Below are 16,014 nucleotides of genomic sequence, written 5' to 3'. Positions count from 1 at the left end.
CTGAAGCCATCCTCCTCTTTAATGTTGCTGTGATGCAATTTGGATTTAGTAGAACCAGTATTTTCTTTTTCATGTTGATAAGATGATTTCTGGCAGGGAGGTCACCTTAAGAATTCTAGTTAAGCTGTCACATGTAGTCTGAGGACATTGAGCAGCAGCAGATCATGTGTTTGTGCTACATGAGGCCAACAGAAACTGATTTTGGTTGGCTGTGATGTTTCACAGGAGCAGTAATGCACAAGGTACAACAAAATGGTTTTAAATTGGATTTTAAATTGGGATCCAGATGTTTATAACACTGGCTAATTCTGACCCTGAAAAAATGCAGTCCTCACTTGAACACTGCTGGAGTGCAGGCATGTCAGGGTGGTTGATCTTTGCCTCCTGGAAAGTTGCTTGCCTCTTGGGGATGCCCCAGTGGGATCTGTTACCAACTGGTTACTCACAACTTCAACTGCATAACATCTCCTGGGGAAATGAAGGTGTACAGAGTGTGTTTGTGCAGATTTCTGTCTGTGGGAAGTGCTGTGCAAGTGGATTTTGGGTTCTGCTCAGCCAGGCACCATTTCCTTTTGTGTGGTGTACTGAGCTCCCAGCTGGTGGGGAGAGAAATTACTTTGTGGTCAGACTCCAGTCTTGTGGGACCCTTGGGAGCTGTGGAGATGGGACACGGGATGATGGTTTTAAACTGAACGAGCATCAGTTTAGCTTAGATGCAGGGAAGAAGTTTTTTCTTACCATGAGAATGGTGAGCTCCTGGCACAGGCTGCCCAGGGAAGCTGTGGCTGCCCCATCTCTGGGAGTGTTCAAGGCCAGGTTGGATGGGGCTTGGAGCAACCCAGTCCAGTGGCCCCCGTGGCAGGGGGTTGGAATGAGATGAGCTTTAAGGTCCCTTCCAAGCTAGACCGTTCTGGGATTTTAAGACTGTAAGTGTTACAGTTAATGGGAAATATGGACGCTTGAGGATGTGGTCTTGGGTTGGGGAGCTGCTACGACAGTCCCTGCCGGGGTGTGATGCAGGCGGTGATGGTGGGAGGGATGCATGGACGGACGGACAGGAAAGTTGTTTCTCGGTGGATTTCAGGCGCACGGAGCAAGGGCAGGGAGCACCGAGGATGCAGCTGGAGCACAGACATAGGGTTTGTGCCTCGGTGTGTCGGTGCGCGGAGCCGGGCGGGTTCCCCGGCGGTTCCCCGGCGGGCCGGGCCGTGCCTGACGTGGAGCGCCGGCTCGGCCGGAGGCGGAGCTGCCGCGGGTTTATCAGCGCCGCGGGTCGCGGCGGGCGCACAGCAACAGGCGGCGCGGGGGACCCGCCGCCTCTCCGCCCGCCCAGCCGGCCCCGGCCCCGGGAGCCGCCGCCGGAGGCAGGGAAGGCAGCGGCAGGAGGAGGGAGCGGGCGGAGCGCGGCCGGGGCCGGGGCGCGGGCGGCCGGCTCGGGATGGTGCTCCTGCCCCTCTGGCTAGTGGCAGCCGCGCTCCTGGGGGCCCGCGCTGCGCCCGGCCGGCAGGTGAGTGAGAGAGAGAGGGACGGAGCGCGGGGACCCTGCCCGACCCTTCCCTCCGCGCTGTCCCGTGGGGTCCTCCCCGGGCCCCGCTGCCCCGGGCTCTGCGGGCGGTACCGGCCCGGGGCGAGGAGAGGCTGAGATGGGCGGGGGGCTCTCCGCTCTCTGCTGTGCTGCAGACCGCTGTATCCAGGCAGCCTGGAACTGGACACGGCATCCCTGGACCGGGCTGGACTCTGCAGCGGCAGCCCCTGGGTCCTTTCCCTCTGCATCCTATGCCCCTCGGTCCCCTAAGGCTGGCAAGAGCAAGCACCAAGCTGGCATTGAGCTGACCATAGTATTGGATCACTGCCACGTCCCTGTGGTCGCTGTGGTCCAGTTGGCTTTCTCATTTTCTAGGCTAGATACAAAGCGCTGTCAGCTCACTGCCTCCTCTCTGCCCCAGCTCCTGTGCTTCTTGGAGCTCATCGCTTTCCTGCTGTTAAATCCCCGCTTTGGCCACCGAACTTAGTTTTTGGCACAGTGTCACAATGTACAGAACGGGTCATTCAGAATCAGGATTGCTTAGCAGCTCTATTTGTGTTAAACTTGCTATGGACTCCGTTAGTATATTGATGGGAGCAGCTGTTTATTCAGTTAAGGAAGAACTGCTATCCCTGGAAACCAAATGCAGAAATATATAAAATAGCGCAGCACAGACCAGAAGTGATTTTTCAGCCTTCTGCCATCCCCCATTGCATAGTAATTACACTAACAACTTCGTGCATGTGTTTCTTTTCTCTTCTGCAGGCTGGTAAAGAACAGCAGATCCAAATAGGTAAGTCTTTTTAGCCATTATTCCTGCTATCAAAACAGAAGAAGTTAGCTCAAAGACTAATTATTTCTGGAGAAATGATCTGTATGCAGGCAAGCATTCCCTGTGCATCCCCCACCACTGCCACCCAGGAGCGTTTGTAGTTGCAGTGACGTGGCATGGCTTGAATTTGCATGCCCTCTCGTGCTGCGGTTTTGCATCTTTACGTGTCTGTGCTTCCCTTCTGAAATACAAACCAATCAGAGTTATAAAATCTGTAGCTGGTCACTGTTGCCTCGTGAACTGATAGACCTGGCTAAGAAGGTGTTGTGCAGCGAGTTCAGGGTCAGTGGCACATGAGGGAGCTGAAGGGAAATGTGCCTTTGTGTGCTCATGGGGCGCTTCTTACTGAGACTTCAGCCTCTGGGACTCTTCTCAGAGACAGGGAGCTTCCTGTAATTGGGAAGATACACCTACAGGTTAAGTTTCAGGAGATCTGTGTTCATTTAGAGTAACAGGTAATTGGGTGCTGCACAGGATGGAAGAGGTGGGGGAAGGATGTGGAAGTGGCATTGCCAGGGCATTAGTGGCAGGGAATGCCAGTCTGTGTGCTCCTTCCCTTAGCCAGTGAAATGGGTCTTTTACCATCCCAGTACTGAGTGTGTGTCCCTGCACACAAGTGCTCTCTGGTGCTCTCCCATTCCAGTGGAATGGACCCCAGGCAGTTCTGCTTCCAGCTGCTGTTGGACCTCCAGCCCTGAGGTTTTGGTTCAGCTTTTGTTCAGAAAAGAATTTCAGGCATTTCTGTGAATTTTGGAGGACTTGTCTCAGCTTCACTTCTCTGGCACTGCAAGCTTCTGGGCTTAGGTTGGTTTCCACCATGATCACTGAATAGTGGGAACAGAGACTGTGAGGCACATTTAAAGCTAATTGGCAAACAGAGGTTTTTTCCAGTGGTATGCTGATCCTGTCTTTTATTTCTAGTCCTCTCCATGAGAAATGGATTGTATTTGAATTTCAGAAACCATAAGCTATATAGGAATGTGTCTTTTAAATTATGCAGTACATCAGGCAAAATTCCTGAATCTGGAAAACAACTTTTTGTCCTTTAATGTCTTCCTTTCTTCCACAGCCCTGGCACTGCTGTAGTCAGGAACATTTGGGGCTGAACTTGATCCTGTAAATTCTGATTCAAAAAGTGCAGAACCAAAGAATCCTAAAATGGTTTGGATTGGGAGGGACTCGTTCATCTCATTCCAAACCTCCCGCCATGGGCAACGACGTCTTTCACTGTCCCAGTTGCTCCCAGCCCCTTCCAGCCTGGCCCCACTCCAGGGATGGGGCAGCCACAACTTCAAACTATGGCCTGCCCAGTTGAGAGCTGTAAAGCCTTGGAAGTAAAACCTGCATTGGAATTGCTTGCAAATGCACTGTCCTACTTCTGAGTCCCCACAAAGTGTTGCTTTGCATTGCTTGTGTGTATTTTGAGTTGGCCCAGGGCTGGCTGCTGTCAGCAGCTGATCTTTTCTTCTAGCCTGAAAAGTTACCTAGGGAAATTAAAGCACCTAGGGGTTTATTTTTGTTAAATATCATCACAGGCTGCAGTACAGGGATAGTAAGTTAGCACACTTAATTACCTGCGTTCATGCACAATGTGCTGCAGTGTCTGGGAGCTGTCAGGAGAAAGTTGTTGTGTGTCACTCAGCCTGAAGGTGCTGATGCTGTGCTGCACCTTCGCCTCCCACGCAGCAGAGCTCTGTCCCTGCTCAGTGCCACTTCTGGAAGAAACCTGTGACACAACTGTGCTGGGCCCCACTGCCTGCAGGAAGCACCTGCAAAACACCTGGACCTGTGCAGAGGCTGCAAAAACCACCAAATCGACCGTTTCTGTATCCCTGGGCCAGGTGGCAGTGAAGTAGAGGAATGAGGACACCAGAGAGGTGTCCCACATCAGCCTCTCTCCTTGCAGTCCCTTGCTTTCATTCATCCAGCTTACAATGTCCAGATCCCATGCAGCCTCATCTATTTTTCAGGTGCAGAGCTGAATGGGAATTCTCAAGGAATCTGTCCTCTTTTCTTGTCTTCTCTTTCTGAGCATTCCTGCCACCTAAAGGCAGCCAAACAGAGAGCAAATGGTAGTTCTGTGGTGACCCAGGTTGTCGAGAGGGACCAAAACTGCTCTGTTGTTTCTGGAAACGGCCAGCCAACAATGAAGCAGAAAAGGGTGGTGACAAAACCCCTGCTGGGCATGTCCAATTGTCTCTACACCATCTTCTCTTAAGCATCACCTTGCTAAGTGACCAGAGCAGCTCTGTGCTCATCCCACTGTGCTTATCTGCGGGCCAGAAGTGTGATCTCCCAGAGCATGGCACAGTCTCTTGGTGGAAATGCTGTCCTCTTCATCCCTATAGAAGCAGGTAATTGTTTTTTTTCTCCAGTGCTTCCACTGCAGAGCTGGATGTCTCTCTGCCATCCAGCAGTTTGGTTGTGAATTCCAGGCAGAAAACTCCTCGGTGATGCTCTGGAGATGTCACCTTAGATCCAGTCCTTTTACTGAAGTATCTGAGCTTCCTGACCCTCGAGCCACATCAAACACATCTTCCAGTGGGGAAGCTCTGGTTTCCCGGATTGCTGGGATTGCTCATCATCCCATTGTGCCCTTATGGAATGTCCTGGGACTCAGCACGAGGACCCCGTGCAGGGGCCACGTGCATGGGATGTTACCAGGAGTCCCCCACATTTCTTTTCTTGGGTAGTTTGGTTTAGACGTAGAAAAATAATTTGAGCTTGGAGAAATTCTTCCTTTCCCACTGCTGCCACTGATTTACACATAGACTGTGCCTTTGAAATCTTCTCAAGTGGATGTTCAGGCATTTGGCATTCTGCTGTGGACAACCAGCTGAATGATTTTTGATCAGTGTCTTTCACACAGTCTTGTGCATAAAAGATCCTATTTTTCCAAATGTAGGTGATAAAAAAAAGTGTAGGATTTTCGAACTTCCTTGACCACAGCTGTTATACGGTGCAGAGACAACTCTTGTGAGGCAGTGGTGTTAATTCTGCAGTTTCACGAGTCTTTGAGGAGAAAGAAAGCCCAGACAGCTCTCTTCAGAGGCATTCTCTAGCTAATTATGTTTTGGCACACAATGAAAGGATGTGATCTTCCTTCTTAAGTGCTTCCTTTCAACCTAAACATTGTGCAACTGGAGCAGCGTTTTAAGGCCAGATTTTTTTAAAAAATGAAGAAAATTTACACTTAAGTGCTTTTCCTCTTGCTCTGATCAGCCCTGTCAGCTTTGAATTAGCAGAGCAGATCAACTCTGAAATTTTAGCTTAGGAAAGGGAGCACCTACAGCTGGGATAGCATTTCCTCAGAGCGTGCAGTTCATGGAAAAAGGGTAATGTAAGTCAGCAGAGGAGTTCAGATGTCTTTGGGATTCAGTCATGTCCCATTTAATTTTAATTGCCTTTGAACAAAAGGCATTTCCTCTTCTAGCTCAGCATTTACAGACTCTGGAAAAGGCTTTCGCTGACTCAAAACCTTGACAGTTCTTATTTTCCAGCCTTTGTTCCCTTCTTCTTGGGGCTGGCTGGCTGCTCTTATTAGCAAAGTAGCCGGGTTTTTTTCCCCCAGCCTGTGGAAGTGTGGGAATTCTGCTGCAAGATGTCCAGAGCAGTTTCTCAGTCGTGTGGTGAGCACAGAATTCGATCACCAGACTGTGGTCTCTGGCACTGAACGTCCTGCTTTAAAGAAGAAAGAAAAGAAGCCACAAGGAATCCTAGCAAGGTAGAAGGCAGAATGTCAGCCTGGGAATGAAATCCCAGTGTTGAAGCACTGGGAATGTGAGGTTCTGTGTTTTTACTTTGACCCAGTTAGAATGTACAACCCAGCAGCTCTGTCTCCTGGGCACGGCCTGGTGTCTAATTAATAAAAATGACTTTAGAGTTTTAATTTGGTCCCATCTCTAAGGAGACAGATTAACAATCCTAGCTCAGAATTCCCAGTGTTTTAAATGGGAACTATCCTAAGGATAATGGCCTAATTAGGATGCCAGTTTTAGAACCTGATCTTGTGGGTGTATGGCAAAATAGGTGGAGTTGGCTGCTGCTGCAACCCACTCTGTGGCTGCTGGCTGTAGGATGTGGGCTTAGAAATTACTTTTCACATTCCTAGGATATAGTATTTGTATAGTAAGATATTAATAGTGCCAGAATTTACATGTGTGCATCCTTCTAGTACCAAACACTGTTTTTCTGTCAGATTCCTCAGTAACTGGCTGAAAGAATATTAAAAGCAGTTCCATGAAGCCATTAGGAACATTTTCCTACTGAAGTTACTTGTTGAAAACGTGAGTCTCTTAAAACCAGCAGCCCTTGCTACCAGGAGAGAGGAACTGGCTACTGAGCTTTTCCTCTATTAATTCTCATATCAAGTGTGATCCACCCTGGGAGCAGGTGAAATTGAGCTCACTTAATTAAGTATATTTATTTGAGGAATTCTCAGTGGCATTTGGCACTAACACCAGAGCTATCCCATCCTGAAGCTTTTCAAGTGTCAGTAATATCATTCTGATTCCACTTTCACCAGCTCTCCCAGGAAGAAGGGAGTAGGGAATAACTTCTTTTAAACAAGATGTCTTTTTAACTCTCAAGCAGTGAAAAACACAGGCTTATGCTTGTGAGCATTCAGAGCAGCAGTGTGGCTTACAGCTTGAACTGGCCCTTCCCTTACAGCCTGAAAACTGGACACTGAATATCCTGATTGCTGCCAGATTACAGATTACACTGAAAAGATAAACTCACTTGAATGGATTTGTTTTCCAGTGGTGTGAAATTACTTGAAGACATGTTGCCTTAACTGAGGGTTAACTGTGCCATTGAGCTTCTCCAAGATTACCAACAGTATGGCTTCTCTGAGCTGCACTAAAGTGCAAGATTTAGGGTCAAATTTGTGCAGATCTGTGTTGGGTTTTTTAATAATTAGGTTCTCTCATTGGTTTTCATCTCTGTTACTTAGAGGAAATAGCAAGTTGCTAGATAGGGGGACGTGTAATGGGAAAAGTTACTGCCTTTACCAGGGCTGAAATGGATTAATTTAGCAGCCACATGTGATCCCCTGGATTTTTTCCTTATTTCTATTTCATGAGACATCTGTATGCAAACTGTGCTTATAACCAAACTTGGCGCTTCATTTTCAAAAGCTTGATAGAACTCCTGACACAGAAGCAAATTCTGTGTCAGGTGTACAGCAGAACTGTGTGGCATTTCTTAGAGGAGAATTCAGAAGGGTCCATTCCTCTCCTGGGGCTGTTGAGCAAGCCTGAAACCCACAGCAAACTCCCCAGATAAATTTCAGTGAATATTTCAGGCTTTTCTCTGTAAGCTTTAGGAAAATCATTTTTATAATAGCAATTGATAGGAAGAAATTTCTTCCACGTGAGCACGGTGAGGCCCTGGCACAGGGTGCCCACAGAAGCTGTGGCTGCCCCATCCCTGGAAGTGTCCAAGGCCAGAATGGACGGGGCTTGGAGCAGCCTGGGCCAGTGGAGGGTGGTGTCTACCCCCATGGCAGCAGGTTTGGAACTGGATGGACCTTCCAACCCAGACCATTTTGTAATGCTGTGATAAAAGAAGGAGCAGTGACGTGTGCCTTACCTTTCCCCATGTTAGTAGCTCAAGCAGGAATCCTAAACTGGGCTTTTTGGAAGGGGAGGTGTGAGGCAGAGAGGTCCTTCAGTCTTGGGGCTCGTTGCGTGCTCTCGTCCTTATTTGAGTTTGGTTTTTTTGTTGTGTTTCCTGGCAGACCTCCGAAGGAGCATTCCGAGGCCGTATGGGCTGGTGATTCCCATCAGCACCAGTGCAGATGGCAGCTACGTGTCGCACGTGGTGTCGGCGAGGGCGAGTCACCCGCGGCGCTGGGCGCGGGAGGCGCCGCGCGGCCCCCGGCAGCTCTACTTCAATGTCACCGCCTTCGGCAGGGACCTGCAGCTCCGCCTGCGGCCCAACGCCCGCCTGGTGGCTCCCGGCGCCGTGGTGGAGTGGTACGAGGACTCCGCGGGCCGTGGGGGAAACGCGACCCGCGCATGGAAGAGAGAGCCCCTGTGGACAAACTGCGCCTACGTGGGGGACATCACGGACATCCCCGGAGCCGCCGTGGCCATCAGCAACTGCGATGGGCTGGTAAGGCTGCTGCCGTGGTGCTCGTGTCTCCTGTCACACTCTGTGCACAGCTTCTGCTCTGAACCGCGCCTTCCTAACGATGTCATTTACACAACTTGGTTTCTTAAATCCCTTGGAAAATATGAATGCCCTGCTGCTTTACTTGGGGATAATTTCTCTGAGGTTGATATGCAAAGTTCTTATTGTCTCAGGTGTGAGAGAGAGAGAGCTCAAACCTACACGTTGTTGGGTTTCCTTTTTTATTTGCATGAGGTGTTACAAACAGAGAAATTAATAAGACGTTTTCAGACTTAAAAGGTGACCTTTTGTTAACCGAATTTAGAATTTGGTGTCCAAATCGTCCCTCTTTGCTTCTCAGGTACCAAAATGATGGGCTGCCCTGTTGTCCAAGAATAGCAGCATTAAGTTTTAAAGGGTTCATTTATAAAGAGATCATGCTTTTTGTTCTCTTAGATGCACTTTAGTTTCATCAGGAGGTGTCATATGAGAACTGAGTGGTTCTGTAATGGATTTCTTTCCCATCTGTCTGCAAACACGCAGGTTTCCCTGTGGCTGAGCAGATGCTCAAATCCCAGAATGAAAGGCTGGGCATACCTGGAGCCCACACACCATTCCTTGATTGGCTCAGGCAGCAGGGAAAGCCAACAATCCCCACCTTGTGCTCCATAAGGCACAGGAGCCCTGGTGGAACACACCTGTGACATCCAGGGAGATCAATGTCGTGGTTACCCCCTGCTGTTTGGGACAGGAGTCATATGAAAAAGTCTGTAACAAGCATCCTTTCTTGGAAGTGGGTTTCTCACTTCCCGTAGCTGCCACGAGGTCGTAATTTGGGAAAGCTCCCACCTCCACAGCAGCAGCAGTCACTGTGGGAGTAATGCAGAAATGTGCAGAAATGGCTCAAAATCCTTGAATTCCCTTGCTTAGAGAAAGGAAATACTGGTAGTGGTTGCATCAGAGGTGATAACTTACGTCAGTTTGGTGTATTTTGGGGGTTTTGGTGGGTTTTTTAGGAGAATCTCTTGCCAGTGTTTACAAAGGCCAAGCAGACCCCTGCTGAGTAGATACAGATTCCAGTAGAATCATTCTGATGAATGAGACCCTGGGACTGGCAGCTGGATTTTGGCAGAAAGCCTGAATGAAGTTGTTGTGTAGAGACAGCACGTGAAGACAAGAAATTGGATTAAATGGAATTAGATGAAGGAGAGGAGCTCTGTCACAGATTGCCATGTGGCTGCCAAGCTGCCTGTGGTGTGTTTTCAGGTAAACAAAGCCAGAGGGGGACTTTTGGAGGGAGAGTGGCTTCACAGTGACAGAGGACAGGGTTGGATGGGATATTGGGAAGAAATACAATGCTGAACATGGTGAGGAGCTGGCACAGGGAAGCTGTGGCTGCCCCATCACTGCAAATATTCAAGGCCAGGTTCAATGGGGCTTGGAGCAACTTGGAATAGTGGAATGTGTCCTTCTTTTCCCATAACATCCCATGTGCTTTCCATGGTTTTGGGGACTGGAGCAGGAGAACATGGACTTTTTCTTTGTAAATGCTCCTGGGTCACTCTTGTCTCTCTGTTCATCTTGAGCTTTGCTGTTTTAACATCTCTTGGAGCTCTAATCATGTGAGTGTGAAAGAAATCAATAATCCTGAAGATTTATTTTATAGTTTTTTTTCCTTCCAGTATCTCCCAGGATAGCAAAAGGAACTTGCAGTTGCCTTCTCTGGCCCCTCTGTTGCTGTACTATGTGTGTCTCAAGCCAGCTAGAATATCTGATCCTCAGTGTATCCTAAAGACGTGAACAGTGAGATAATATGGCTTAACAGAAACTGGAACAAGAGTGAGAAATTCTAGGGGCATGTGTGTGCTGGAAAGATTTATTTTTGACTTCAAAGGAATTTAGACACTCTCCAGAGTATCCAGCTCGAGAGAAAGTGAAGGGAATCACCAGGGTAGCAGTTTGCACAATGCTTGTAGAAGAGGTTTGATATTGTAAGAAAGAGAAAAAGAGCATTTGGTGCTCAGTTTTGGTTGTTTGATAGTAAATATGTGGAATAATTGGCATTTGCAGTAGTAAAGTAAGATTTTGCACACGGTCTCTTCCTGAATCTAAACTTATATTTAAACCCCCAAATACTTGAACACTTTTGTTTTGAAATAGTTTACATATCTACTTTTGCAGTGGAAGTTGTCTGTCTGCCATCAGTTCTGCAAATTCCTATCTTCACATCTGCTTAATGTCCCTTGGAAATGACGCTGTTTGTTTAAAAACCCCCATGCATGTGCCTGCACTTGTCATGGCAGGAGAGCCCTTCATTAGTCACAGAGGAGCTGCCTCTTGTCTCCTTCACTGCCTGTCACAACGCTGGTGCCTCCACAGGTTTCTGCTGTGTATTTCTGCTGTTGTTTGGCCTAAACAACAATATTGACTGTCAGAATCTGTCAGGAGTGGAAGGTACCAGCCTCAAGAAAACACTGCAAGTGGTTTAGATTGTCAATAGAGAGAAGGCAGCAAGCCTAACATTTAGAAACAGTGGCTTAAAGCACTTTTACCTGTTAGTGTATAGATAATCATCTCGGTTTCTCAGTTAACTTCCTGCCTTTGCAGCAAACTCCCAGCAGGTGTTGGTGTGTGATGCCTTTAGCTTCTGCTTGCACTCTGAACCGTGTTTCTGCAGTGGTGTCTCTGTGTGTGAGCTGTGGTTTATGCTCCCAGCCCTGCAATGCCGAGTGGCAGTGCTGGTTTCTGTTCCTCCTAGAGCATTAACCTTGCTCGTTTCAAATGAAACGGCTGGGTCCAGTACAATGAACCTTTAATCTTGGACTTCAGATGCCAAGTAAAATGTGACTTCTTTTTTGTTTGTTGGAAATGATTTGGAGTATTTTTGTGTATTGAAATTCCATGGCCTTCAAGCCCCGGGGCAGCATACAGTTGTTTGAAGTACAGCTGTTTGCAAGTGGAAGGTGCTCAGGAATCTGCCTGCCTTGTAGTGTTCAGCTGCCAAACCAGGGAAATCCTGGAAGACAGACCAACCCTCAAGGATAAAAAAATACCCAAATGTGCTTAGATCTGTCATTTGTGACAGATTATTCCTCACTTGCTTATTGCCATCCCTTTTTCCAAGGATATGGAGACGTGAAGAAACATGTCTGTGCATGTTCACAGCTTCTTTCCTTTGGCAAATCTTTTGGAAATACAGGCTGGAGTATCTCAGACTAGAGATAATTGGACAGGCTTTAAACTTGGTTCAGGAAAAGCTTTAAAAATCTGTAGGAGTTGGGGCATATGGGATCCAAGGAGTTTCAGGGCATCTTTCTAGGAGCTGATGGTGTTTTATCCCAGTGTACTGGAATAGCATTTTGGACATAAACGCTTGAATTGCTGCAGAGCATCTGGTTGTAGAACTTGAGAAATATGGGAAACTCTTGCTGAGTTTGGGATTGGGATTGGGACTGGGACTGTCCCCTTGGGCCTGGAGCTTTCTTCCAGTCCAAGCTGGGGGCTGTGGTCGAGGGGATGTTTGGTCATCCAGGGCTTTCTGGGAGGGCAGAGCAGCAGGAGAGCAGAAGAAGCCCTGGGGAGATGGAAGCGGCTCTGGCTGCTCGGGGCAGGTGGCAGCAGTGTTTGAGGCTGATTTAACTCGCTGATATTCCTGCTCCCATGCCTTGCTGCTCTTCCCACAGTAATTCCCTCCTTGCCATGAACTCCCCTGACCTGCTGTGCCTGCCCTCAGCACTGGCATTTGCCTGTACTTGGCAGCATGAGGAGCTGGGTGTGATGGGCGGCAGCTGGACTCCATCCCTGTCACCTCTCGGCTCTGCAGCACTTCCCACACGCTAATGCAGCCTCCTCAGCCATTTATTCCCCAGTAAAGAGGATTTCTCCAAGTTCAGCAACTCCAGAAAGTGGGGAAAATGCATTCCTTTGTTCAGGACTTGGGGCTTCCTGAGTAAAACACAGAGGGGAGGAGCACTGATGGAGAAGGGAGGCGATGGGGACAGAAGTCAGGTGTCACTACAGTGTAAAATGATAAAGTCTAGAAATTCTTTTATATGCCTGGTTTGCTTCTGCCTGAAATTATCACTCAGAGCAAGCAAGTACTTCACCATTACTTCATGGAGCATAGTCAAAGTTTATGCAGATGGTTGCTCAAGCTCCATTTATTAATTTTTGTTAGTTTTTATAAATTCTTCTAACAGGGCCAGATTTGATCTAATGATAGGTTTGCCTCATTTCCAAGCCCTTGTGTTTCCTCCTCTCTCTCCTGCCTCCCTTCAAACACAGACTTTGGGCCTTAAAAATTATGTGTTGTGACCATTCTGCAGAATTGCTCTCCCTCCAAGCTGAGGAGAGATGCAGTGAGTTCAGGCTGGCATCTGAGTGACCTGTGATGTCATCTAAGGTGCCTCCTAGGAAAGGAGGACACATCCCTATGGGGCCTCTCTGGAACACTCAGCAGGAATAGCCCAGAACACCTGAGCTGTGAACTTAACAACTACCCCAGGCTGGGCAAAATGTGCATGTGGTACAAAGCCGTGAGTGGAAAATATGGTGCTCAGAAGACTAAGGTTGTTATTAATCTCTTTTTTCCTGTCTTTAGATTGGAGACAATACTTGAAGGTAAATTCAGAAACTTGACAGTGTGGGTGAGGTGAGGAGAGCATCCTCTAGGAAGGAGTTTAGGAACAGGCAGTTAGAGAGAGCCTGCCTGGAGACTGCATAAAAAATCTCTGCTTTGATTGCCAGAGCTTCAGACTTTTATTTATCGTTTATTTCTCATGTTGAAAAATCCTTCTGTACAGCAAAGCACAGGTTTACATGTAATCCCTCCCTTTTAATCAATGTATTTAGGGGCTGAAACTGCTGTTCCAGATCAGTCAGGATGTGGTTAAAAATAGTCTGGAATAAAGGGCTGGTGCTTGGGTGCTGCTCTGGATATGTCTTTTGTAGCTGTTATTTAATCACACCTTGTAGTCCTGGTGATGCATTTTCACAAAATACTGCTTTTAGGGCTCTTGGGCAAAGAATTTCCTTTCTGGATTTTCCCCTCTTTGTTTCCAAAACAGCAGACGCTTCTTCAATTTTTTGATTCCTGGAGGCTCACAGCTTAGAGTTGATAAAATAGCATAAGCTTATTAAAGTGACTAAGTACAGCCCTTTTTTATAGTTTTAGTGATAAATCCCAGATTGTATAACTGGTGTGGACTCTTGATAACACACACAGAGTGCAGACTGGGCTGTCATTCCTCATCCATGTCCTGCCTCCACATGTCACCTGTGGGGAAGTGTGTGTCCCAGGAGAAGAAAGTAAACAGATAGTGAAATAGGCAATTATCAAAATTCAACCCTGTAGCCTCTCTCCAAGTTCTCATTGGTGGTGGAGTAGGTGGGGTGGAGCTACAGAAGCCATATTCAGCAATGGCTTTTTCCATATTCCATGTTTATTTGGTGCTGTACACACTTGGGTCTGGGATTTAGCCTGTAAGACACATGGTCTGGTGTTTGCAAAGGGGCAGTAAGCAGCACTGGAGAGAAAATGCTGTGCCAGGTCATTGAGAGACTTTATCTGCTCTTTGCTGTTCTTAGTTTGCTCACACTGCAGCTCTAAACATTACACTCTCATCCAGGCTTGGAAAGAAGAGTCAGATGGTTCCATCTCTGGTCCCTGTGTTTCATCAGGAACTTCTTGAAATGATGGATAAAGTGCAGCACTATTGTTCCCATTAAAACAGTCTTTGCTTTCACTTCTGTTTTAAATAGATACTTAGTTTTCATCAAGTGCTTCTGCTGCTTGGCTGAGAACTGTAGTAAATTACAGCCATGCAACATGGTAAATCAGCTTCCCTACCTCATAAAAATCCCTTTGTCACTTGACTTTCTTGGTTGATACATGACTGGTTTAAAGGTGTAAAACTACTTCTCCTTTTCCTTTGAGAGATTTTACCATAGTTGTTTGGTGCAAGGATGTAGAACCAATTTAAAACAACGAGTTTGGTGGAGATATTCCAGGCTTTGGTGCTTCCTAGCTTTTGATCCATAGAGTATTTCCATTCAGAGGAAGTGTTCTGTCCTCCTCTGACTTCTCTCTCAGGACATGACTCTTGCTCACACATACTTTGGACTGAGTTTTCTGTTGCCTTGGAGTAGTGATGGTGCTGCAGCATCATTCTGGACTGTTGTGTACAGGCAGCAGGTAAATCAGGGTTTCTTTTGTGTGCCACAGTAGAAATGGTGCTGCTGACATCTAGATCGTGAGCTCTTCATATTTTTGGCATTATTTTATTCACTTTATACCTCTGGAGTATTCAGCACTTGAAGGTCTCATTTCCCCTTTTCTGAAGGCTATCACATGTCCTCACTTTTTGTTTTCCTTTCCACATTTTAGAGGAATCTGTGGCTGGTGTCATCCCATGACTTCTGGATCTGGGAGAGCACCACGTTTACTGCAGAACTGGTGACCTTTGCTGTCTCCTGTACCATTTCTCCGTGCAGTAGTTGCTAGCAAAGACCTGCTGTAAGTGACACAAAGACAAAGCTTGTGCTCAGTAAATATTTCTACACAGATTCGCTGGGGCCGTGGAGGTGCTTGACTGCTCTGAGCATGTTCCATGCATACTTTTCACTCTGGAATAACTGATATTTTAAACCCACAGCTCCTTCTTTAAGGACAAAGCATTTGGCCTGCCAGCTCTATGCAGCAGTTTGCTGTTAAAATGAATCCCAGTAGGTTTTCCAAGAACAAAAATTAGAGACATATTTTTCCACATAAAATCGAAGTTTGGTTTTTTTTCTGTGCTTTCGTATAACTCTTAAGGGCTTCCATTGAGTTTTCTTAGATTTTCTGAAAGGAGGAAAAAGAAAACCCAGCCTTTGGATCAAAACCAAGCATGGGAAATTTCAGCATAAAGGAATTTTCTTACGGATGTTTATAGAGGAGACTAAAAATCTGAATTCCAGCCCAGTGCCCAGTAAATGCTGATATTTTCTTTTCTTCTGTGCAAATTCGACAGGCTCTTGGTTAATTTGATGGCTCTCCCAAATACCTTTTTCTCCTTAAAGTGGTATCAATTAGTATTTTAGTGGGAGCTTCTAAGTATTACTTCTCAGTATTACTAGGGAGTAAGAGCCTCCTAAGTGTTGCTCATGGTTTGGAAGAGGATATTAAACATTCCTACGTTTTCATCCTGTTTCTGAATCTTCTGAACAAATAAGACTTCTCTTGGTAGTTGCAGAGGATTTTTGTTTGGATTTAAAAATCTGGTATTAGTGATTGGTCACAAACTGGTGCTGGGTTAATAATTATGTGGCTATGAGACTTGATTGTGTTTGAATCTTTCATATGTTTCAAAAATTGGTTTAATGTTACTAAAAAAAAAATCTGATCTCACTTGTGGCATGCACTTAGTAAAAAAAAAAAAATCTCAACTCTCTGTGCTGCCTGTGTTCAACAACCTTCAAAGATGGAGCCTAAAATGATACAGGGACTCTTGCTTTAATTCTGAGGTGCATGGCCAGGATAAAACATGGGCTAGAATATGGATTT

General features: G+C 46.8%; 1 protein-coding gene across 1 annotated transcript in view; it reads left to right on the top strand.

Annotated features, from left to right (window-relative positions):
- The first annotated feature begins 1,438 nt into the window (after nt 1–1,438).
- ADAMTS3 (ADAM metallopeptidase with thrombospondin type 1 motif 3) overlaps nt 1,439–16,014 on the top strand; it is a 56,131-nt gene continuing 41,555 nt past the window's right edge. The window contains exons 1-3 of the mRNA XM_014884939.2: nt 1,439–1,507; nt 2,291–2,318; nt 8,098–8,474. Of these exons, the coding sequence (XP_014740425.2) occupies nt 1,439–1,507; nt 2,291–2,318; nt 8,098–8,474 (474 nt within the window). The remainder of the gene's footprint in view (nt 1,508–2,290; nt 2,319–8,097; nt 8,475–16,014) is intronic.

Source organism: Sturnus vulgaris, chromosome 4 (assembly GCF_052056855.1).
Source record: "Sturnus vulgaris isolate bStuVul1 chromosome 4, bStuVul1.hap1, whole genome shotgun sequence".
NCBI lineage: Eukaryota > Metazoa > Chordata > Aves > Passeriformes > Sturnidae > Sturnus > Sturnus vulgaris.
This window is presented reverse-complemented; position numbering and strand designations above follow the sequence as displayed.